We start from the raw sequence: 27001 nt of genomic DNA, 5'->3' as shown, positions 1-27001 counted from the left end.
TGGAAGCTGGCATGGGTAATGGCATAGGACCTGGCATAGGCACCGATATGGAATCTTGCACTGGTAGTGGTATTGGATCTGGCATGGGAGCTGTCATGGATCCTGGCATATAATCTGGAATTGGTGCTGGTCTGGGTACTGGCATGGGATCTGGCAAGGATGCTGTCACAGAAGTTGGCATAGGTGCCGGCGTGTAATATGTCTCGTCGTCATCTAGTACGGGACGTGGCCCAAAAAATATATATCTTATACAAGACCACCAGGCATTCCTTCTTCGGTGCCTATCTTCTGCTGGCATGGAAGCTGGCATGGCTAATGGCATAGGACCTAGCATAGGCACCGATATGGAATCTTGCATAGGTACTGGTATTGGATCTGGCATGGGAGCTGTCATGGGTCCAGGCATATCATCTGGAATTGGTGCTGGTCTGGGTACTGGCATGGGCTCTGGCAAGGATGCTGTCACAGAAGTTGGCATAGGTGCCGGCGTGTAATGTGTCTCGTCGTCATCTAGTACGGGACGTGGCCCAAAAAATATATATCTTAAACAAGACCACCAGGCATTCCTTCTTCGGTGCCTATCTTCTGCTGGCATGGAAGCTGGCATGGGTAATGGCATAGGACCTGGCATAGGCACCGATATGGAATCTTGCACAGGTACTGGTATTGGATCTGGCATGGGAGCTGTCATGGGTCCAGGCATATCATCTGGAATTGGTGCTGGTCTGGGTACTGGCATGGTATCTGCCAAGGATGCTGTCACAGAAGTTGGCATAGGTGCCGGCGTGTAATATGTCTCGTCATCTAGTACGGGACGTGGCCCAAAAAATATATATCTTAAACAAGACCACCAGGCATTCCTTATTCGGTGCCTACCTTCTGCTGGCATGGAAGCTGGCATGGGTAATGGCATAGGACCTGGCATAGGCGCTGACATGGAATCTTGCACTGGTAGTGGTATTGGATCTGGCATGGGAGCTGTCATGGGTCCAGGCATATCATCTGGAATTGGTGCTGGTCTGGGTACTGGCATGGGATCTGACAAGGATGCTGTCACAGAAGTTGGCATAGTTGCCGGCGTGTAATATGTCTCGTCATCTAGTACGGGACGTGGCCCAAAAAATATATATCTTACACAAGACCACCAGGCATTCCTTCTTCGGTGCCTATCTTCTGCTGGCATGGAAGCTGGCATGGGTAATGGCAAAGGACCTGGCATAGGCACCGATATGGAATCTTGCACTGGTAGTGGTATTGGATCTGGCATGGGAGCTGTCATGGATCCTGGCATATAATCTGGAATTGGTGCTGGTCTGGGTACTGGCATGGGATCTGGCAAGGATGCTGTCACAGAAGTTGGCATAGGTGCCGGCGTGTAATATGTCTCGTCGTCATCTAGTACGGGACGTGGCCCAAAAAATATATATCTTAAACAAGACCACCAGGCATTCCTTATTCGGTGCCTATCTTCTGCTGGTAGGCAATTGGAATATGGTGGTGACATGCGATCTGGCATGGGAGATGGCATGCGGGCTGGCCTGCGAAATGGCATGTCAAATGAAATGGGAGCTGGCCCACGAAACCTATATCTTAAACGAGACCAGAGGCTCATTGCTCTTGGCGTGGGAGCTGGCATTCCAGTTGGCATGGGGGCTGGCACGGGATCTAGTATGTGACTTGACATGGGAGCTGGAATGATATCTTGCATTGAAGCTCGCATGGGGTCTGGGATTGATTCTGGCATGGGAGCTGACATGGTTTCTGGAATAGGTACTGATATGGTATCTTGCATGGGAGCTGGCATTGAATCTATCATGAGAGATGACATAGGCGCTGGCATGGGTGCTGGCCTGCGATTCAACATGTGAAGTAGCCAAAGAAATAAATACCTTAAACAACGCCAGCAGCAACTCTTCGTTCTCCTGTCATCTTCTTCTTCTGGTGGGTTCTGTAATGATGGTGCTGGCACGGGTGATGGCACGGGTGATGGCACGTGTGGTGGCACGGGAGGTGGCACGGGTGGTGGCACGGAATGTGGCACGGGATCTAACATGTGAGTTGGGATTGGTTCTGTCATGGTAGCTGGCGTGGTTTGTGGTATTGTACCTGGCTTGTCTTCCATGTATCCTGGTAAGTCTGCAAGAAGCAAAATAAACTTGATTGTTAAGCATGTGTCACTGCATTCACTTACTTTCAGTGAATGACATAGACCTAGTAGTAAGGCGAGGATACGTATTCAACTGCATAATTTACTCTCCATTTTCAAGTCATACAAAATCATTTTGTACATGTTTTGAACGACAGTAGTAACGAATATACAAAATTAACTGTACCTTTTTTTCATATTTCAGGCGTTCCTGTGTATATTAACTATTGAGCATGCTATGCAGCATATTTTCAGGACTTCATGGCATAAAGCTTCAAATTAGCATACTTGGTAAAAACAATAATAATCTTAATTGTCAGCACATAATATTTTTCTCTTAACTGTACTCGATGGCGGAAATTCCTTGCATATGCATTGTGGATTGGCAAAACCAAAACAATCACACTATGCATTTGTTCCATTGCACTACTGCGCAACAAGAACCATTTCCAAAGACATCTATCTACCTGACTTCATCATCATCCATACAAGTTTTAGGTCATGTGGTCTATTAGATCTCATAATAAAGAGTAATTTTCTCTCAAACTCTTTATGGGGCTTCCCAGAAATCTTTTCCCCTAAGATAGATAGTGAAGCATAGCTTTTGGGATTCTGTGGGATCTCATACATCGCAAACGTCTCATGCAATTGTTCTCATATTTTGTATGAAATTGAGTATTGATTACAGGCCGAGTTCTTCCATTACTTCATCGCTGCACTTATGATCTCATTTTTATATAATACTGTTCTTCGCATAAATCTTATTTCATTAGCTGTTCTTTCCCCTTAATATATTTGCCTCACTACCATAAGTCCATTCCTGTGGAGTAACGGTCACCTCGTTTGGCCGCGAAACCAAGTGGTCCGAGTTCGAATCCCGATCGGGGCAAGTTACCTGGTTGAGGTATTTCCGGAGTTTTCCCTTAAGGGAATAAGAGCAAATGCTGGGTAACTTTCGGTGCTGGGCCCCGGACTCATTTCACCTGGATTATCACCTCCATTTCATTCAGACGCTAAGTAACGTGAGATGTTGATACAACGTCGTAAAATAACTCAATAAAATAAAAAGAACTGCCATAACTGAGTACAGGGTTTGTTGAAGTCGTATTCTAGTGCTTTTCTGTACCAGGGAAGGTTTCATTACTCTATTGATCATTTCCATAGTCTTGGAGTGTTTTACAGTTTTGCTCATTATTCTAAATAATTATCAAATGTTAATTTGTAGCCAATATATGTAATATCATTTGCTCTTTCTAAAATTTTGTCTTCCAAACATATTTTACTAGGGACAAGCTATTTTCGCCAGAAGGCGAAACTTTCTTTTTCTGTATTATTTCCATGTTATATTTTGCAATGATATTTTACTAATGTACTGAGTATTGTAGATCATTTTCTGTAGGTGCTATTAAAACTAGGTTATCCACAAATATTAATTAACATATTTTTAAATATCTGTTTATCTCTAACTCTTTATATCGCATGGCTCTCCATTCCTGAATAATTTTTTTCGTTTGCATTATAAACAGAAAAAGAGAAACACCGCAAATCCGTTTCACTCCTATGTTAATTTCGAGCCATTCTGAGGTCGTGTTATTCATTTTGTCTAAAATTAAATTTATCCTACCTGACTTAAAAATCCCATAACCACCTTCTCCTGTTTCACTTATTCTCAGTTGGCATCTCTTTTGATAAGTTTATTCATACACACTAACATCTATGATCGTATCACGTGTGTAGGATCTTTGGGTATATCTGTAGGCCATGGACTTTTGTTCTGACTCTGTTTTTATTGTCGTGTGTTATAAATGGCTTGTGTTCATGTAATTGATTTAGATTTTATTTTAATGTTCATGATATTGGTGATTAAGGGTGTTATGAATCATGATATGCAAATTTCCAATCCAGTATATGCCTTCGTGACTGAGGGAAACCATGAAAAACATGAGTCAAATTGGCTGGGCACGGAGTTTTAACCCAGAATTTTTCGAATATGGGCCTAAAACATTACCAGTTTTCTTTATTGCTTATCCATTTTTGTAATTTTATTGTTAGTTACAATTATAACAATAAACGTTACATTACAATAGACTATTAGGTCATGCTGTGTTGTGCAATACTGTCCAGTTGTGCAATTAAACGGTCTTCGGAGTAAACTTTGTTACTTAATCTTTCATCCAGTGTTCGCACTATGTAAGTTTTCGGGGCACTGTACTGGAATGTGACGCTTTTTAGATTGTAATAATGGTGAGGGTATACCTTGCACCAAAATATATGACGGTCTTTCTTCCTGGAATTGTAAACCCTCGTAAATCCCTATCTTCTTAACCCTTAGGCGCGTGGCATAAATACAATGTGATAATGACTTCAGGAATTGGCAACTCAGCTAAATTTTATATAAGTGTCTATCTGTAGCATACAAGAGACGTCTAATTTGGGTCGGATGAGATCGGTCGAGATCGGTCGCGCTGTGAGGAGTAGAAATTTTCAGGTGTAGCTAGCTATATTGTATGTCGAGTTCTTATTGGCTACCATCGACTAATGTGTGATTCGGAGACAAATAGAAATGTCGCTCTCAAACATTCCATGTGACGTCATAGAGAGGTCGGGCTTCGCGATCAGCTGTATGCTCTGTGCTATTGAAGAGAGATAAACGTTTCAATTTCGATTATAAAGTAATTCATTTCACTTATAGAATTAGTTACAAAACACTTTGACATTTCGACGGCTTAGTGTCAAAGGACACTATCGCCAAAAATCGACTTTCTGAATTATTTGTAGTATCATGTTGTACAAAGTAGCCTTTATAATAGTGTGAAAGTAATATGTCTCTACAAGTAATAGTTTTTTTTTTGTTTTTTTTTTTTTTTTAGATAGTGTTGTGTTAATTTAGACAGATGCTGAGTGTCAAACAACACTATCTAGACTTAGTTTTCTTTGACAATAATAAAATATAAACTAGAAGAACACTGAGTTGAGATAGTGTTCTTTGTCTCTAAATTATTTAACATTTCTAAGATTTTATTGGTGACACTTCCTCAGAACATACAACCAAGAATGTAATACAATCACCATACTGTTTATTGTTAAAGATTTGATAATTTTTTTATTAAGAGAACACGCATTCTTAAATCAATTCAGTTTGTAAGAAGTTTACAGTTTGTAATAAACGTTCTATATCTGGACTGTACACCTTAATCAAGGTAACAGGGTTGATGAATTGGTATTAAATGATAAAACATAGGTAGCACAGTAAGCCTAAGGTTGCGGTGCATCCGGATCAATGATGAGCCCAAATGTTGGGGGAAGGGAAATTCAGGAATGCTAATGTTCAGACAGAAAACCTTTCATATTAACGTCATATTTTCAAAAATAATTTTAATATAGCTTTTCATAATCCCAGAAAGCATCAATGCAATAAATGTTATAAATATGATCACATGTTTGAACTTAAGAAGATAGAAACGGAGGCAGTTCGTCAGTCCCACATTGAAAGAAAGGAAGCAGCTCAAGTAAAAGAAAATTACAAAATTATGGCATCAGTGAACGTTCTTTACTTTTTTAAATTTTATTTCGAAGCTGTGCGCTACAATCCAAGTTTTAAAATGGAATGAGTGTTTTATAAACGTAGATTAGCTGTAGGCCTATATAATTTGACCGTGTATGCTGTAGCCAACAGAACAGCACAAAATTTTATATGAAACGAGATAATTGCAGAAAGGGAAGCTGCAGTAGTACCATCACGTCTCTTTGCTCAAATGAAAAAACTGCAGAATGGTAAAAGGTTCTATTTCATGTTCGATACTTGTGGAGGAATGTGCTTATATCAACCATGCTCCTCTACGCTGCGAATGTTTTTGACATACCTCAAATTGAACATATTTTTTTTAACCAGGACATTCACAAATGGACACAGTCCACGCGAACATTGAAAAAAAAACAACCAAACATACAGAAATATTTGATCCATCAGGGTGATACACTATACTTTAAGCTGTATCAAAAATAGAAGTGAAACAGAGTGATTTAATTATGTAAGAGAAATTCAGAAGACATTAATAAAGAACAAGAAAGTTGACACTAACGGAAACATTGTAAGATGGCTGGATATAGTGTGGTTCCAGTATCGGAAAAGTAACAGTGAACACTTATTATTTAAATACAAGTATGATGAAGAATTCCAAAAATTCAATGTACAAAGCAAGATTACACTTGGATTTAGGCTGGATAATCGTCAGCTTAAACCAAAGCATCAAGGAGCACTAAAAATATACAAGATTAGAAAATTAAAAATCTATTGCAACTGTGTAAACAGAATATTTTACCAGGAAATTACCAATTCTTTTACAATAGTTTAAAAATGGAGAACAGGAAATCGTAATATAAGATACAGTACTCAAAATGAAGAGCAATGAGTGATTATAAAATTAAGAGGAAATTTCAAATTTTTATATGAGAGGTGTAGATATTGATACTATTCAAAACATAAAATACTGAATCAAATATAATATAATATATTCATATTATAATTTTATTCAATGTCATTTAGGGCACAAATTCTGAGTTAAGTGTGTTTTCTTTTCATTACGTGCAGACAGACTTTTAAATGAACTGAATTTGTAGAATTCATTATTTTTTAAATAAATTGATCATTAATTGAATAACTTTTTCGTCCAAACCCTCATCAGCTGTGGTATATTAAAGTAACATTAGCAATATTTAAAAACACTGATGTTCTAAAATGCAATGTAAAAATGAAGATAACTTTGCTCTTTTATTATTTTATAAATGCACTGTTAAAATTATTATTTCAGATAATAGTATAAATTGATCTAATAATGATAATATTATGCTTTTATGCTGCGTAAATAATATTAACTGGTATTTTTATAATCTTACTGATATGTTCTAAGTTTAGATAATATTCCTTTATGAAGAAGAAGAAATTGATATTTGCTGCTCACCACAATAATTAAATTTATTAATCTGCATTGTCAAATAGCTATAATTTTTTATTAAAATGTTTAAATTCAATATTTTGGCATTTATTTTTAACACTGTCTACTAAATTGAAAGCTTCGTTAGTAACAAAGAACACTATCTCCAAAATGTGTTAATTTTTAAGACAATACTAAAATATTTCTAGAAAATATGTACTGTATTGTATTGTCTTTAGGTTTATATTTGATATATATACAGTATATATGATTTAAATTTTATCAACATATCTCTTAAATTAAAGCAGTAACAATAAAATGTACACAATTAAACTGTTTTTTGCCTCCCCTGTAAAGTTGTGATTTTGGAGTTAGTGTCCTTTGACATTAGGCGTCAATTTATTCTAAGTCTCAGATATTGTGTTTCTCTTGAAATGAATAGGTGTACTGGTCTAATAAGTGTTACATACATTTGTACGCCAATTGCTTTTAGACCTACACTTCTAAAGTGTATCTTATTTATAATTAATAAGTAATGATTGTACAATAAAACATTAACGATTGTACTGTTGGGTCGAGTGAAATCAGTCGCGCATGTGTGATTTTGGTTCGATGCTTGTTTCCTGCATGTAAGGTTCCTATATTGTACTAACATAATATGAATATCCCCACAAAAAATTGATTAAATCCAACATAAATAATTAATATAAGAACATCATTAATAGTATGTTATGAAATACCATATAAGTCACTCACCATTTAAATCCAATCTACAAATGAATGTGTAGATACCAGTTTTTCACTTTACACTGCTGAACTGTACATCACTGTATATAAATCTTGCCACCCATAGATAATGTCAGGATAAAATTAATAAACTGACTTATGAAGAAACGAATTTAACAAATACAATATTACTAAATAACAAACAAACAACAACACTAAAGAAACATGAACTGTACATATATTTTATTGATCTGTTTCCTTTCTTTGCAAAAGTGACAGAGAAATATTTAGAACTTCTTTGCGGATTGGCTTGCTCATATCAGATTTGTTTTTGTATTTCTCTTTTGTTCAAAACGGTCAGTCTGTCGAATAGTCTATCTCTGGTTAATTTCATGAGAGTTGATATGTCTTTGTCTAGTCTTCTTGTTTTTTTTACAGTGTAGGTATATGTGCTTTAGAGCACTACGTTGCATCCGTTCTATGTGCATATTAATATCTATACCACAATTATTTCCTACGGCAGCAGGCCCAACACACTATGTTCTTCATGCAGTAGTAGTAAAATATTAAAAAAATAATGATAATTCAGTATCACCTGTTAAATACTGAAGGATTCCTACCAAAAGTTTAGCATAAATGTTCTCGTCATTTTCTGTATGAAGAACTCGTAAATACGTGTATGTTACTGGCTGCTAGGTTAAATCGTTTATTTTATTCCTAATGTTCTTACTCCATACTTTTTCGATGTGCCAGGTGTAAAACAAGCGTTTATCGGGAGGGCCCATCGCAGTTACCCAAGCTTTATACAGTGCGATCCAAAAGTCCCTCCGCAGCTCCATTAGTTGTAGTAATCCTGTAGACAGCTGGTACATAATCTTGTAGAAAGTTGACATTTTCCCATTAATTCCGGTTTGACAACCTCACATCCCCAGTCAATCATATGCTTAGCGGCCAGTGCTGCCACTTGAATTCTCTGCCTGGTGGATTCTCGGCTGCACCGTGGCTACAGAAGCACTGCGGAGAAACTTCTCGCTCGCACTGTAGTAATATCTATTGCCCAGGCACTTGGAAGTTCTTCATTCGCCTTCTAGCTTCCCGGTATAATTTAGAGTCCTAATCCAAAAAATTTGATGCCAAAGCTGGACATTTTCGTAAACCTTTATAAAATTCTTCTTTCATGTCACTCATGAAGATTTTGTGGCCAGGATACCAATTTCTTGTTTAACACAATTAAAAAACAAAAGATAGCACATTTTCATCTGTCCTATTAGATATTAAGAAAGTCCCTGGAAATCCCTGATTCATTTCATCAACTGTCATTATTGCGATAAGTTGAAATCCATAATCACCCATACCATGGGTAGGCCCTACCATCAATAATTGAGGGGTTTGCCGGAAAAAGGGCGTATACGTCAATATGGCTAAATGAGATACATGCAATCTAAGATTTTAAAACGCACCTGAATAAAATGTTATACACGCATGCAGCCCTTTCCTGCAGGTATGTACAGTACAATCAAAACAAAATTCCGCTATTATAATTAGCGAATTATTCACTACATTTTAAACCGTTTTTCCGAAGAAGGGCATATAGGTCTATCCGCCTTTCTTCCGGCAAAGCCCTCAATTATTACTTTCTCTGAGCCATATGTTTTTAAAATTTCTCCCTGGGCTTTGTATTATAAGAACAAAATCTTCTTCTTTCAAAAAATGTGCTGTCATGTCAGGAGCAGTTCCTTGTGGCTTATAATCAGGGAAAGGAAGTTCATGCCCTAAAAATGTGAAGAATATGTATGCATTTATGCCGTAAAAATTGTTGATAAATATGCTACAAAGTATTCATTATCAGTCTGAGATTATTTTAACAGAATAATAAGGTATAGGTAACTTACGTTTAGTCTATGGATTTTGAAATGCTAGCCTCATTGCTGAATGTTCCATTTATGCTGTTACAGTTCACAACTAAGCAGTGTCGTATGTTTTCTGTTGTCATTCTTTGCCTGTTGTCTCTAAGCATAGCTTTGTAGCGCGATAAATTTCGTTCTACGTCACAAGAAGTAAGAAGGGCTTGCACAAAAGCTGTGAGCTGTTCTACAGAACATTTTGTTGGTTTTTGGGGTGTTTTTCCTTCGAGAATATCTTGAATTTCTTTAAGTTGATAATATCCAGGGTTTTTGGAAAGAATATTTGCTGTTTTCTCATTCACTTTATCTCCTACATTTTTTGCAACTGATGTTAAACTGGATATTGTTCTATCGAAATCTGCTCAAGACTGCAGTAAAGGAATACTAATTGCTAACTCAAGAGGCTCCCTATGGGGGCGCCATCGTTATGTTCAAAATTCATAAACATAAATTAGTCGTGTTTACAAGATTACATACTTTTAAAAATGAGGGAAAGACAAATAAACATACATAATAAGCAGGTTCCCTGCATAAATGTTGAAATATGATGCTTTTATAAATAGAGGCAAAATATGCACATTAATGCACAATAAAAGTAATATAATTGTATTCAGAAATGTGTGATTCATGTAGATAATCTTTCAGCATATTCAAACAATGATAGAGAATAAATATGCAAATACATGAACTTCCTTTCCCTACTTATAATACAGAATACACTGATCACTGCTTTCTGTAACTTCCTGTATCCAGCATTACGCATCCCCTCTTCCGAAAGATTGAAGGCTTTCTCAGTATTATACAGTCCTTTTTAGTTAAGAGATGTACTGTTTCTAAACTGGATTCTGTGACAGAGTCTCGTATCTCATTCAATATGGTGTCAAATGGTATCTTGTTAGCTATCTTACTGGCTGTTTCCAGGCGCTGAGAAGAAGAGAGAAACAAATGGCCAAGGTCACTTCCATGCCCAACATGTGTGTCCGTAAATTATAACTTCCAACTCTCTTATTTTCATACTGGCCGGACAAAAAGCATTAATTTTTGCTGCCCTGTATTTGTATATATGCCTTTGTCTGTTTCACGTAGGCATGTAATACTCAACTGTGGTAACAGGAAAAATAGTGATGCTTAATGTTACTTGCTGTTTTCTGACACGCTCTAACTTACTGTATATAAAGTTTTCTCTGGTCTCCACTTCTGTGTTTTTCTTCCATTTATGAACTTCTTCTAAGTTTAGAAATGTTTCCGATTTAGTTGTGATATATTATGAATTTCATTATAATGTTTTAATCATTCATATTTGGTTGTTTCATATGAACAAAGAGAGCAATGATGTTTTGATACATTCTTACGCGTCACTGCTTCTAACTGATGCACCTGACTTTCGTGTTATTTCAGAGTTTGTTTTCTTGATTACTGAGCATCACACATTTCACATTTAAAGATTTTGTCACTTTTAAACCTATTATATACAATATTATGTTTTTTTTTTTTTTTTTTAATTTCATGCCTTTTAAGATTCTTCACATGATTGAACTGCGCGTCATAATAATCGCACTTGAAGGACTTGCTTACTTTCACAACATGCTTTACTTTCTTATGAGTTTGTACATTACGTTTATAAGAAAACTGAGGAACCACAAAACTTACATAAAAAGTATGGTTATTACTAGTTACATTATATCAATACACATCTAAATAGCACAAATAAATAGAGAAACAAATTTAACAAATTACAGAAAAAACACAGACAATTCTATGAGATTTCGAAGGCTGCCGCCAGGATGATGGCATTGGCCTACACGATATAGACCACAGTCTAATACGCGTATATATACACATACACGAGATGGCTCTTACAACGGCAGATGACCGATCTCGACCAATCTCTCCCGACCCAATCAGACATGCAGAAATTGAGACTCCTGTTTGCTACAGCTAGACGCTTGTAAATTTTACCCCTTGCTCGTTTCTACAGTTAAGTGGTGAAAGGTGTGAAGGAAGGACGTCATGTTTTGGAGCAAAGTATAAATGTAAAGGTGTCGGCTTTATATGCAATGGAGTCATTCCACGTCAGACCGGACAAATTTTTCATCTCATATTTTTAGAATTGTTTGAAACTTCTTGTATGCTTTCTAAAGGTAAAAATAAGAGACCCATATTATTTTTCTTGGCCCCAGTTCTGGTTATTTTGAGATCTATACAGCATCAAAATTATTGAAAAATTGTACACATTGGCATATACAAACATTCGTTTCTCCCATTATGTGTATCGTATGAAATCGAGGTTAGTTTCATTTGGAAGGTTAAATATCAGGCTTTTAGCCTGTGTATAATCACTTTCCATTTTTATGTATTCACAGTACTTTATGCCATAATTATTATATAGGTTAATTTTGTTGTTCATAATGTTAGCAAACTTAGAATACCATTTTTAAATTATCAGCATGTTCTCCATTTAATTATGTGTAAGTAGACCAAAATTTCATAGTGGAAAAGCAATAAATGACAGAGTAAAAAAATACTAAATAAATACGCGCATAGAGCTCTGTTGCGCTCTTAATTCCTTGTAGCGGCACACTGTTAACTGTTGGCTGAAGTCTGGCATGCGACATCACACTGGCGACTGTCAGTCCTCTTTGTTTATGTCTGGAGAAGATTGGCTGGGATATACAATACCATACCTAATCCAGGTCCAAGGAGGAATGAATTCTCTTCAGTTTGTTCCGAGATTTTCAAACGTTAGGGCATTAATAACACTGTACTATAGTATTACCGCGAGTGTGTGTGGCGTAGTTTCTGTTATTGTTTTTAGTTGGTGCAATTAGTGTGTAGGCTAATCACAATGAGTAATAACAGAACCTAGACATGATCAGTGTTTTAATCCTTTCAAAATAAGCAATCATAGTCGTAGGTTTAAGAAAGGGAAATTAAGGTGCGTGACTTCCAACATGCTTAAAAATTGAAAATGCAACACATTAAGTTGTCGTACAATCTTAGGATTTGTGAAAATTGTCGTAAGAAAATTTTGTTAATGTCAAATATTAGTGAATCAAGTGCTGTTCAAACCAGCAGTGTTGATATCTTAGGCGGTTCTAGTGTCCAGAACATTGAAGAAGAAACAACAGGCAATTCGGAAATTGATAAATAATTCAGAGGTGTCAGAGGTGTCAGTGACGGACATTGATAATTTTAATGAAAGTTTGATGTCAAGGGTGAGACATCAATTAAGAAGAAGAAATTATCACAGAAGAATTATCCCTAACAGAAATATCAGAAAATAAAACAGACACATAAGGAAAAGATTTTTCGCGTTGAGAAAAAAGGAAGTAGAAACAACACCAGATGAGAAGAGTAGCGGTGACATAATTAATAAGCTACCAGAGTGTTTCGGAAACACTATTGACTTCTGTCAATACTATATATTTGAAGAGTGGTCATACAGTAAAATTAGGGAACACTGTGATGCATCTAATCACATGATCAGTGTTGCAAAAAACTTAGCTGCAGAGAGGGGAATTCTCTCAAATCCAGAATCTAGAATTGGATAAACTTTAGACACATCCATAGTGGAAAAAGTACTTAATTGACCATTACACTAATAATGATATAAGTCGCATCATGGCGAGAAAGTAAAACTTCGTTTCTGTAAAAGAAGACGGCCACAAAGTACAGAAACAGAAAAGATTATTGTCATCAGATTTAAAAGAAACATTTTGAGCTTTTAAGGTTAAATATTCAGACATACAAATTAGTTTTTAAAAATTTGCGGAACTAAGACCAAAACAATGTGTGCTTCCTGGAGCTAGTAGTACTCATTCAGTCTGTATGTGTGTGGTCATCATGAGAATATAAAGTTGTTAATTGATGGTGGAAACACTGCGAAATTAACAGCCAATCTACGACTGAGAAATTACAAAGATATGATTTCACAGATTGTATGTAACCCTGTATCCCTTAAATTTTATTTTTGTTCCTTCAATCGAACAAAAAATTTGACAGAAATAAAAAACATCAAGGTTAAATTTCCTTTATATTTGTCCTGTTTGAAGTGGAATGACTCAATGAAGATATTTGGTGGCCAAGGAGGTGGAACTCCATGCCGAAGATAACTCCCAGATCTTGTGAGAAGAAAGTAATTATAGAGGATTTCACGTTAAGAAAAAAGCATTGATTATAGGCCTATGGGTCTTGCCTAATACGAGCGCTCCAAAAGTCGCTCACATTAAAATTATGGTGTCTATATTGAGTAATGCAGTTGGAAAGTGCTATCGGCTACCGCATCATGTTGCTACAGCAACAAACCTTGTCGTCATTGTGATGTGTATGTATACACTGACGCTTGCAATAGTTCTTTGTTTATTGCTCGGCAAACATGTCGTTTTCCAAAGAGCAACGAGGTTTCGTTGTTGAACATTATTTTTCCAGTCGTCCTTGTACACGTGTTGTAGACGAATTTCGCAGGAATTATCCGGATGTGGTAGTGCCCAACAATTCGACCATAACGAGAGTAATCGTCAGTTTCAGGGAATGTGGATCAGTTGCAGACAAGAAGAGAACCGGGAGACCGGCCATTTTAACTCCTGCTAAACTGGCTGAGGTGAGAAATGTGATGGAGCGTTCGCCTTCAAAACGTTCGCGGAGACTCTGAGCTCCACTCTTAGAGTTCATGTGGAAGTGCTCAGAGAGCGATGAAGCGGTTACATTTTCGTGCTTATCATGTACGCAGTGTTCAAGAATTCAAGGAGCCTAATAAACAAAATCGCGTAGTGTACTGTAGCTTACATGGTTGCGGTCATTAGTTGACAACCATGGAATTGCAGAGCTTGACCATGTGTTCTTCACAGGTGAGGCGTGGTTTCACCTTAGTGGTTACATGAACAGTCAAAACTCTCGAATTTGGTCCACCGAAAATCCACATGTGTTCCATGAAACCCCCTTACACTCTAAAGAAATTGGAGTGTAGTGTGCCGTTTCACGTCGTCGTATAGTGGGCTCCACTTTCTTTGAAACTACAGTGCCCAGTGTTGTGTACATAGATATCATTATACAGTTTATTGCGCTTCTTGACAGTGATGAATGTGATTGTTGGTTCCAGCAGGACAGTGCCATATGTCACACATCTAATGAAACCATGCAGTTTTTGCGCGAGCTTTTGGGTGAGCGTATCATTTTTCGAGGATTGTAGCGTCCATGACCTCCTATTTGACGTCCCCAGATTTCTTTATGTGGGGTTATCTTAAAGGAAGGGTATACAAAAACAGACCGCACACTCTGGAGGAACTAAAGAGTACCATAACAACGGAGATTAACAACATCAGTGTATGCGTGCTCAAAAAAGTGGCCGCAAACATGGTAAAAAGAGTTCGTACATGCCACTGTAAGTATAACACGGTACATGTCATGAACTGGATGCGCGGTAGCAAACTCTGTCTCTGGCATCAGCCGTTGTACAGACCGCTTATTTAGTCCTGACAGCTCAGCGACGCGAAAGAGGGGAAAAGTTCCGGAGTAGAGATAAGGGCGAGCGGTCGGTAAAGGAATGCAGTACAGCTTAATTGTACTGGAAACATGCCGCTCCACCGCACGCATGACATCCCGATCGCTTCGAAGGCAAGCGAATGAATAACCCATACACCCCTTGGCGTAACTAAATGGATTCGCCTGATCTAGGCGCACATCTCCGGCGACTGTCAGGACTAAATAATCGTACTGTACACTCCAAGTGGCGGGGATTACCAGTCTTACAGTAGTTTGAGGGTTTGAGTGAAAATTGTTTGTTTTTTGTGTTTGTAAATAGTGATTGTACATATTTTTGTGTTAGGTTTAATAGAGCTACTTCATTCTGTACATACAAGTAAGTTTCATCATAAGGTCATTTGTTTTAATAATAATTTCTGGAAAATGTTAATATAAATAATGTTTATGCTATCTTTCTCAGTCAAAATATGTCCTACGACCGTATATTGCATAACTGAAATATAAATTTAATTGGTCTAGTTCTAAGGACTAACATTATGACGTACTATTGAAAGTAGCTATTGCGAAAACAAAACAAGAAAAAATGCCTTTTGTATGCGCTATTGCTACCTGCTCAAACAGCCTACAACAAGGATTTCTGCCCGCGCGAGTATCACTTTCCACAGATTCCCTAAATAAGATGTGCGTAGGAAAAGATGGGCATATTTGTGTAAAAGGGAAGATTCTTTCAATGAAGAAAACGCAACAGTCTGATCTTATCATTTTGGTGAAAATTATTATGAAAGGGATCTTAAAACGGAGCTTCCAACTTTGAAACATAAATGGATATTACGTGAATGAGCTGAACCCCATCTAAATAGGCCTATACCGAATTCTAATCCCGAATCAAATAATGATCCTTCAGAACGCCGGACCCAACGCATGGAGAGGAGAAATAACAAAAAGATCCTAGAAAATGTGTTGGATTCCAGCGTCTCGAACACGGGAGAAAATTATTGTCCTGCAATTAATAATGGAAATGAACAAGTGTTCACTAATCCTAGTATCTCTGACACGAAAAAATTGATATTTTGAAAAAAAAATGGTTGAAATCCGAAAATGAGATGCTTTCGGACCAAATTACAGAGCTAGAAGAAACTTTGAAGGAATTAAAACATGAAAATATGCACTTAGAAGCCCGTATTAAGACTTTTGAAAATGAAAGTATTAAATTATCCTCCATTTTCAGTCCTCAAAAAAATCCGTGTTAATAACTAGAAGAGCAGTAACTTGAAGGGGGAAAAAGTCGAAGATGTTGCTGTAGCAGTCACGTTACGAGCTCTGTCTAAAACGCCTATGATTTTAAAAGACAACTTAAATATCCATTACCTTCTCCTCGAACATTACAAAGGCATCTCTTCACCATAAAAGGCATGTAGGTTTGATCTCTTTTAGTTTTGAGATCTTAAAATATAATATAAATAATACGATTGACATGGAAAAAGACATAATAATAATAATAATAATAATAATAATAATAATAATAATAATAATAATAATAATAATAATAAATGCAAGTGCAGCATAATAATAATAATAATAAATGCAAGTGCAGCATAGCATTTCTTACGACAATACATTTGACTGTTTAGCAGGCTTGTGTACCCACGGGGCGTGAAACGCTCGCGTCAATTTAAAAATATCGTGATTGCTCCACGCCAGTTCCTTCTTGCTGGAAAGCGTGGTCCGTTCACACGGAAGGACAAAGTAGTCAGTCGAGACGTAGCCATGGTTAGTTGCTGAAGAATGTATGGCAGGGATCGGAGAAAATGTCATCGTGATCATTAGCAATAGTGCTGTCGAAGGGGCAGCGCAGTAAACTGTCTTTGCTTCACTCTCTCCCTTCCAATCAACTCCCCTACAACTCCAGTACACAGACATCTATCAGTGGATACCTGATTATATTAGATTGTTTCTTTCTCAAAACCTTCAACGTCTGTTCGGAAACGTGTGTTTAAGGAAGAATGGGAGGAACAGTAGGTGTGCATATGGTGACAATGTAGACGCCTCTTCTGTTCTAAAATTATAATAGACACTTAAAAATCAAACATCTAGCGACATTACGACACGTCATAAGATTATCACGAAATCATAGGTAAGCATGAACATATCCAATGTAATTGTAAACGGAAATGTATGCAGTAGAAAATAAGTATAAAAATAATTTTCTTTTCGTAGGGCTAGACGGAGTCAAGCAATTAAAATATAGAAGAACGAAATTCAAATAACAGTTCCAGTATTAAATTATGATGGAACAAACTGAGTCAAAGGGAACTCCATGCAAGTTATATTATTGCTTTGGAAATCGCAAAATAAGGAAGGGGGGCTATCAATTAATTTCAAGAAAATAAAATACATGGTTGTGGGTAGTCGCAGCAAGGTAAATTTAGATACTGGGGATACACAAATAGAAAATTCTGAATCATTCAAATATTTGGGTGTTACCCTCAACAGTCAGGCCAAAAGTGATGAAGATAATAATAAGATTGGCCAAGGAAAGCGGGCCATAAGACAATTAAATACACTCCTGTGGAATGACAAGGTAACAAGGAAAACTAAGACAAGTATATATAAAACTATAATAGAAAGTATATGTACCTATGGATCTGAAACTTGGGAAATGAGAGACAGGATGAAGAAGAAATTGTTGGCTCTAAAAATGGATTACTGGCGCCGTAGTTGTCAAGTTTCGAGGATGGACCACATTAGGAATCAGGATGTCCGAAATATAATGCAGGTATCAGGAGATATCTTACAATCAGTGGAAACTAAATGCCTGATATGGTATGGGCATCTCCAGAGAATGTCAGCCGACCGCTGGCCTAATAAGGTCTTCAACTGGACTCCCCCGGAAAAAAAGAGAAGAGGAAGGCCAATGAAGAAATGGAGCGAGGAGGTTCAGGAGGATATGATCTGCAGGGGTCTACAAATGGGCGATTGTCAAAACCGGAGTACCTGGAAGTTGAGAAGCGGGAGACGGCGACAGCCGTAAAATTACTCGCAATACATACATACAAATCGCAAAATCATTGAAGTGCTAAAATAAAAGACAATTCATTAAAACATGTCAGAATAAAGTTGCTAACATTATTTGTCCCGAATAATCTGATGTTTTTAACAGTATGAAATTATCCACACAGACATTACAAAGGAGCATAAGGGATATTGAAACACTAGCTGAACGAGAAATAAAATCAAAGATGCATGAACAGTGGTCTAATCTCTCGTTTCAGGTGAAAACACAGATATTGATGCAGTATAAATGGTAATGTTCATCCGCGGAGTTACGAATTATCTCTCTGTATAAGAATATTTGCTCGATGTCATTACACTCGAAGGAAATACAATAAGAGAAAAGTTATGCCAAGCATGAAGAAAATATATAGAAGAAACGAATCTGAACAGAAAGTAATTAGTATCTATAGTAACATACGGGACTCGAAATACGACTTTAAAAAAGTCTACTAGGTGGACTAACGTGATATTAAGAGAGCTGGAAATAAGTGAGGACATTAAACGTTGTCATTGTATAACACACCAGACTGGCTTAGAATTATTTAAAATGCTCTCCATAGAAAATATCTATAGTATTATCATAGGTTGCCTGCCGCAACCCTACATAGCCGCTATGTTTGTCTCTACATTCGATATATTTCCGAACAATTTTTTTCTGAACGAAAACTTGTAAAATCTAAACAAAGATCGTGACTAGCAGACGAAAATTTACGAGTTGTATTAAGAGTGCCAATTTGTGAAGTATTTTCCTAGGTTGTTGTAGCACAGCAAACATAAAGGTGAAATACAATACAATCTGTTCATCTATAAAACAATATTGTGTAGTCTACGTCAGATGATTGGGTTGAGAGTCCGCCACTGGGATCCGAACGGAGTGCTCTATACTCCTCGACTAATATTACATCTTACGTACTGCGGCTTGTGTCCAGTGATGTCATCGCGAGTACAAAATTGCCGATGGCTGGGTTATATGTTCAGTTTCAGCGAATGAAATCGTTTCTTGCAAAGAAGAAAACACAAGAGAAGGAGATGGTGGGTTAGGCAGTGGACACTACAACGCAAAGCTTTGGGAGCTTGAAGATTTATTGAAGGAGAACTTAAAAATCATCCTGAGGATTTAAAAAATTCGTTAAGAATGACAGAGGTACAATTTGAAGATTTGTTTGAGCGAGTTCGACTTCTTATAACAAAATATGACACAAAAACTGTATGAAACAAACAATAACTGCCAAAACAGAACTAGAATGTCACTTGAAATAGTTTATTTTCATTAACCAGGCAGCTTTAGGTTTGTAGATCTCATCGGTAGACTTTTCTGATCTCTCACTCTCAGAAATTTTCCTCATTTCCTGGCAAAAAACTTTTCAAGTTTTTAAATTTCATTATAAATTCCTTCGGTCCAAATGTTGGTATATTTAGGGTAGCAGACATTCGTTTATCCGCTGCTGCTTGTTTATCACGATCCCGATACTCGCCCAATGTTGGATTGTACAGAACATGTTTTATTTGATACCTATAGTTCCAAAAATTGTATTGTATCACTCTTACTAAATCTAAAAACAAAGCTAACAAGACATCTTGCTTCACTAAAGCCAGGCAGCTTACGACTGAAAATCAAACATGTTTGATCCCGTCACGACCGAATCGTGAGCTTTTGACGTCACCGGCAAGCTTACTACACCACGTTCACATGGATAGTGGCTTACGAAAGCGTACTTGACAGAAGCGTTTCACGCCCCGTGGGAAATGATGATACGCATTCTTATAGATAATATTTTACGATCCGACAGCGCAGTAACCCCTGCCATTCTTCATACTGCTGTATATGAATTGAAGAATATAGGCCTAAGGATGAGAGGATTCGTAAATGACATGGGGCCGCGTAATATGTGGATTCTGTTAAAGTTGGGTCGTGTCCAAAATAAAACCCAATTTCAGAATACTAACGTTCCTGAAATAAGTATATGGGCTTTTTGTGATGTGCCACATGCGCTGAAATTCTTAAGAAACGATCTTCTTGATAGTGGTTTTGAAATTTGTGAATGAGAATACATTTTTAAAACTTCTGAATTACAACAAAAGAGATCTGAAATACACATACAAGATACAAAATGATCATTTAACTCTGTGTGGAATGGAGAAGCAAAATGTAAGAAAGGTCGCAGAAGTTCTTTCTAATACAATATCCAAAACCATTTTGCACCTTATTCCCGAAGAAAAGCATGTATCAGAATTCATAAAATGTGTTAATGATGGATTCGATGTGTTGAACTCTAGCCAGCCACTAAATATAATTTAAAGATCATCTACGGCATAGAAACTGAAAAACAGGATCAAGTTTAAGATTAATTATTTCAATTGTTCAACTTAATGCGTGTAGTGGTAAGAAAGTTATTTTGCCATTTCAGAAAGGATTTTTGATTTTTATAAAGAGTGTTCGAGGTCTGTTTGAGGAACTGAAGAGAGACAACTACAAGTATCTTATGACATCTAGATTAAATCATTTCCGTCAGTAGCTAGCTGTTTCCAGCAAGATAGACCTATTCTTATATAACAGCTTCATGTCAGAGTTTTTAATTTATAGATCCTAAAGCACAGTTTAGGAATCACAACACAACTTTTCTGCTCCATTTTATAGTTTTTCTCAGAATTGAATAGTAGAACAGATATTGACTTACTCTGTGTACATATTTGTTCTAATGAATGATGCAAGAGAGCTTTCACACAGCCTCCTCTAGCATTTTCCTTTCTTCCTAGTGTCACCAAGTACAAAGTGCTGGCCATCCTAACTCCTCTCTTCTTTCGTATTTCGAAATCTAAAGAAGACGCCATCCTCCCTATATAATACGCTCTCTTCTACTGTTAAATTATTTTCATCTTCAACGAAAGACTTCAGAAGCTCTCTGTTGCTTCTTATTGTACCGTAAACCCTTGTCTTTCTTTCAAGAAAATGCCGTAGATAGAAGTTCGGTTCCAGAAAGTGTATATCGTGTCTATTTCTAATCTCTTTCCTTCAGTAGCATATGAGTATATTTCCATGTTACATATACGTTGTTATGACCTCACTTACCATTCTCACGAGAATGCCGTGTTTTACTAATTTTCCAGAATTGCATGTCCATACTCTTAGACGGCTTCTCTAAAGAATAATTTCCTCATTCAGGGACAGTTTCAACTGAAATTTTATTGACGGTTTGTGAATGTGTCTGTACGCTATAAATTTTTAGGGGAAGGAGGGTAGAAGGATCCAAAGGTAATAAGAAACTTCCTATTCAATAATATGTTACGACAATTAAAAGCCTGTGACTTAATCTACAAAAGTTGACATATGACAAAACAAACCCTTACGTAAAACCAGAAATCTCCGTGGCCCCCGACACCTACAGCTGGCCACCTAACTATGGAGATTTCCGTAGCCAGACGCCAATGTTTTAAGTAATGGTGCTCATTGTATTTTGCTGCGTGTATGCATATATTATAGTGTTACTGTTTTCCTCCGTTTTTAATGCATGTCTGTGGCGCGTAAGCTTTCACACTTTGTACAACGGATGACGTAGAGAAGGGCGGGGCTTGCCTCGTAGTCTGCGCGTGGCGAGTACTGTGTTATAGCCTACCTACTGTGGTATAGGTCTCGCAAGTAGAGAATACCGAAGGAAGGAATGCGAATGAAACAATGCGATAAGGAAGAGCGGCGAACAGGAAAGGTCATGAGATAGATTAAATGATATTCAAGAGTACAGTCGGAAGAGAAATGACATCTATAGAACGAGTCTTGCGTTATGATAGTTACATCACGACTTTAGTTTGTTCCGTTGCATGTGAATACGTGACTTGTATCGCACGGTATTATTATTTCATTCATAAACATATGTTACGCGTTTAATTAGCTTCAAATTTTTCTCTTGCTACGTTCTTCATTTCCACAACTGTGTCCTCATATGTTCATCTTGTTGGAAGAGACAGTACTTCAATCGGCCAGCATTTCTCGCCCCCTCGGCGTGCCTACATACACACGTCAAAACAGACAGCAACGCCACCATTGCTTTTCGGTAATCGTTCCTTGCGCGAGCTATACATGCGTTACTGAAAGGGGCTGCAATTTTCAGCATATGTTGTGAAAAATGATGTAACTTAAGTTAAACCTGATGTAAGTAAATGTAACAAATTCATCTTTATAAATATATGTGAACGTATTAGGACATAAATACAGACGGTATACCAAAAAAATTGTTATAATAAGGTCTACCCATTTATTCATCCATAGAAACCTATTAAGATGTGCGCTATTTTTGGATCGCTCTGTACATTGTACAAGCTATGTGATAGGTAGATGTTTCTATGGCAACTGGTCATTTGATGGAATAGCCCCATATGTTCAATGCTTTTTTCTTAAAGTGAAATCTTCTATAGGGGATTCTAAATAGACAGAGTAATTAAATAACATTATTTCATGATATGAATACTAAGCTTTAGGTTGTTCCATGTTAATTTATCTACGTAGGCCTATTTCCATGATTTCAATTTGGATTAAGTTCAACAATCCTTTGATGATTTTTCACAATAACATGAAGCTTCAAAATTCAGGTTTCTCAAAACTTTAAATTTTGAGTTGTTTTCTTTTCTAAATGGGCCGTCGATATTGTATTCCTCCTCTGACTGTCTGCACACTTGGTTAAGAAACAACGATTTAAAAATATGATACGATTATATTTACTGTCATATTAAAAAGCTAGAGAATTTCATGTTAAAATGTTTAATGTTCTTGCTTTCTCTCAAGAACCTAATGTATTTTAAACTTCAAACATTTAAGAATAGATTCTACGAATTGTGACTAATTCAACAAGTGAATCGGGCGACTAGTGAGAACTGGTTACATGACATCTCTGGATAAATGCCATATTCGCTACTAATAAGAATTCAAGTCTCCTGAACTTGTGCACAGAGTCCGTAGATATCCAGAGTACCACAATCCTTTGCGCCGGAAAACCGACAAATCAGTCATAGCAATTCCAGCGCAGCGCTCGCTATTTGTCGTATATGCTACAGTTGTATAGGAATGAAATAATATAGTCTAAGTCAGAATCAAATAACCTACTCTTAATTTTAAGCGCCACGGACACTGCCTAAATTGAGCTTTACTTTAAATATTCCTATCCCAAGAGTGTTGAAATGGAATAACAATGGCGGCCGATTAGCTGATTGCGCTACTCTAGGTATCCACGAGCTGCTTGTGCATAGCTGAAAGCAATTGTATACTTCGGGATGTAAACAGTTACTGTACCTTCCCGGCTATCGAATTGGAAATAATGAAGTCCAGCCTCCAAATTCTTCAGATTCTGCGGGTCCCCCTGCCTGACTCTCTTCTCCCACTCCGCATTCCAGTTGTTAAATGCCCGCTGTTGGTCGCTGCTCGAAGCCTCCACCATCATCGGAGTTTCCATCTTGTCATTTTCTTCTTGTCGATCTAAAAGGAAGTGTAATTCTTGGTTAAAATCTTCGTAATACACTGATTGGTAACTACGAAGAGGATAAATGGGTAGCTACTGTCCAGCCGAATGCTTATGTCGCATCCCGGTTTGCCCCAAACGTTTCTCCTGTCCTCTCTGTAAGAACTAGTGGATACTCTTCTCTGCAAATATTTGCTGTACAGAATTGGAAATTTACGTAGTATTATACAACTGTTTAAAATAATTTAAAAGAAAGGGCACAGTTAAGTAAGTAGGCCTAACTGCTATGTGATTTCCCCTGTTTGGACGACCCTGCGAAATAACCACTCGGACGGACAGTAGTATGGTAACTTGTACGTCTCCAAACTATTAAAAATAAGTGAATCATAAAAGTGAAGTCTGAAAAGGAATCAAAAGATGAATCGCATAGTAATGGTTACTTCTAGTATAGGTACAGTATAACCTAAAAGAAAAATACATTCAGGGAACTGAAATGATGGAAGTTTAGACTTTCATTTAAAATGAAATTAATTTATCCATATTCTTTTATTCACAGATGGCTCCTAAATGTTGTGTGATTGTGTACCAGCAATTACCAGAGTGCTATAAGTGAGAGTGTTATGTTACAGTTCTCAAATTTCCAAATGAAAAGGATAAGTTATGTGGCTAGAAGCTACTCGTATATCTCGAAGTGTCTTCACGTCAACAAAGCATTCAATTGTTTATATTAAACACTTTGAAATATAAGAATTAGACACGGATTATCATTTAGTTGTATCCCCTATTAGAATACCATAACCATGGAATAAAAGAAAGAATAAAAATTTCAAGCAAGAAAATAATAGGCTTAAGTCTATATTTAAAATAGATTTATTGAGAGATAGTAGTATTCAATGGCTTTATGAATGTAGAATAAAGGAACACCTTCAACAAATCAAAATTTCAGGAAACATAGAAGAAGAATGAAATAACTTTACATATATTTAAAAAAGGCTGCATTTGAATTTAGTGCCCTAAAAATTATAGGCAAAAGAGAAAAAAAGGCATACCAAAATCGAATGAAGATATCAAAAATGGTAAAGGGGAAGCATATCTCCGATTTTTACAATAAAAAAGCTTGAAGATGAAATAGTACAGTAGAAAGTGGGCAATTGCATTGATTAATGCACAAAATTGCTTTATCCTCGCCAGATATGCAATAGCTTCCTCTACATAATCTGCGGTCTTTAACCGTAACAAAAAATACATTCAGTCATTCAGTCATTCATTCATTCATTCATTCATTGTTCTCCCAAGTCCAGGTTTTCCACTGCAAACCCAGCGTTCTCCAATCTTTCCTATTTTCTGCCTGCCTGTTTGTTTCCTCATATGATCCATATATCTTATTCTCGTCTATCATCTCAGATCTTTTTCTGCCCCCAACTCTTCTCCCTTTCTCCTTTCCTTCCATTGCATCCTTCAGTAGGCAGTGTCTTCTCAGCCAATGACCCAACCAATTCCTTTTCCCCTTCCTGATCATTTTCAACATCATTCTTTCTTCACCCTCTCTTTCCAACAAAGCTTCATTTCTTATTCTGTCTGTCCAATTCTCATGTTCCATTCTTCTCCATATCTACATTTCAAATCCTTTTATTCTCTTCTCTTCACTTCGTCGTAATGTCCATATTTCTGCTCTACAAAATGCTAAACTCCATACGAAGCACTTTACTATCTTTCTTAGTTCTTTTCCCAAAGGTCCGCAGAAGATGTTCCTTTTTCTATTAAAAGCTTCCTTCGCTATTGCTAGCCTCCTTTTGCAACTCCCCACTATTTTCCCACCTCCCTCCTGATATTCCCATCACATCCACTCTGTTTGTTCTTATTGCTTTCTTCAAATTTTCCAACTTACCTGGCTGCAGAGTAGCTCCTGTTCCAGTTGCAGTCGTCAGTCTTCTTTCTTCTTTTTCATGTTCTGGCATGAATCGTCCTTCTCCTGTATCCCCCACCCGGACATCCGATTGGGGGGATAGTTTACGTCCGGAATTTTTTACGGGAGAAAAACTCATCATGCAGTTATTTGTAATACTATTCTTCTTGGGATAAATAAATGCGGAAGCTTCCCATTGCTTTCCGCACACCACTCTCTCTTTCGCATCTTAAAAGATCCCAGGGGGCCCCAGCGTGGAGGTGAGGAGAGTGGATTTGACTAATTAGGCCCTCCGGACTTCACCGAAATTCACCACAAGGGTTAAATATCAGTTCCATCAGGGTTTTTGACCCGATCAGAGACCGGGAAATCCCAATTAGTCTTTGCCCCCCTTATTGAGTCTAAAGCATTATGAAGGTCATCGATGTGAAAAGGCCAACTAAGATCCTTATCGAACATGATACCAAGAAAGTTAGGCTTCCAGGATGATTTATGATTAAAGTTATGTCATTGAAATACTAGATATGTGAAATTAACATTATTACCTACTAAGAAATAAACATGATGTTCTGGCTACATTAAGAATAAAATAATTAGAACGACACCATTTTCAAATTCACAAATACCATTAATTATTAATTTTCAGTTTGCGCAATACCTAGATGTGAAACAGGAACAAGATGAAGTTAAACTTATGTGAAGATTAAAGAAACTAGCACTTCAATATTATTAATTTATGCAGTGATAAGAGAGATTTTGAAACAAATGCTGTGTGGATTGGGGGCACACAGGTAGGCTTGAGATAATTTGTATTGTTCTATGAAAGCCCCTTGAATCTTGGTGTCCCTGAGTGAAAATATGTCTAGCAGAGCTCATATTTGAGTGGATGAGAAATTGCATGTGAAAATTATTTTATGTGCTGTGCACTTGTCTTTGGACTGACACTAAAGACAGGTAGGTCCAAACATTGCAAGTCATCATGATGATCAGCACAAACACAACTACCGCTCAGACAACACTTTCTATAGGTTATGTTTTGCAGAATTCCCCAGTCTTAGTATTAAGTATTCATGTTGTAAATTCGTGTACGTTACACTGTTTAATATGAATACTGGAATAATCTTACTCTCGCTGTTTGTGTTTGTTGTGTACATCATAAAAAGCATACTTAAAATTACAGCACTTTTCATTTCCACGACTGATCCATTAAAGTTACACTAAAATGTTAACCAGATTGAACAGGCGTTACAAAGAGCGAACAGCCCGTCTCAACAAAATCGTAATAAAAAAGAAATATTACGCATTCTCATACGCACTAAGTACTTATTCTACTCAAAATTCTTTCATGGAGTGAGTCTTCATGGGAGTCCACCTGTATCTAGGCAACAATGTCACACGACTGT

The 27001-nt window shown here is 37.0% G+C and overlaps 1 protein-coding gene across 1 annotated transcript; it reads right to left on the bottom strand.

Annotated features, from left to right (window-relative positions):
* Window positions 1-246: 246 nt before the first annotated feature.
* On the bottom strand, window positions 247-26100 carry LOC138692734 (uncharacterized). The gene is made up of 5 exons (XM_069815926.1): window positions 25581-26100; window positions 23527-23709; window positions 1213-2136; window positions 365-804; window positions 247-312 (listed from the first exon to the last, which is right to left on the bottom strand). The coding sequence occupies exons 1-5, from the start codon at window positions 25738-25740 to the stop codon at window positions 247-249; spliced, it is 1773 nt and encodes a 590-aa protein (XP_069672027.1). The 5' UTR covers window positions 25741-26100.
* Between the last annotated feature and the right edge of the window lie 901 nt (window positions 26101-27001).

Source organism: Periplaneta americana, chromosome 17 (genome assembly GCF_040183065.1).
Source record: "Periplaneta americana isolate PAMFEO1 chromosome 17, P.americana_PAMFEO1_priV1, whole genome shotgun sequence".
Lineage (NCBI taxonomy): Eukaryota > Metazoa > Arthropoda > Insecta > Blattodea > Blattidae > Periplaneta > Periplaneta americana.
Note: the sequence above shows the minus strand (reverse complement) of the source record. Positions and strands in the feature narration are given on the sequence as shown.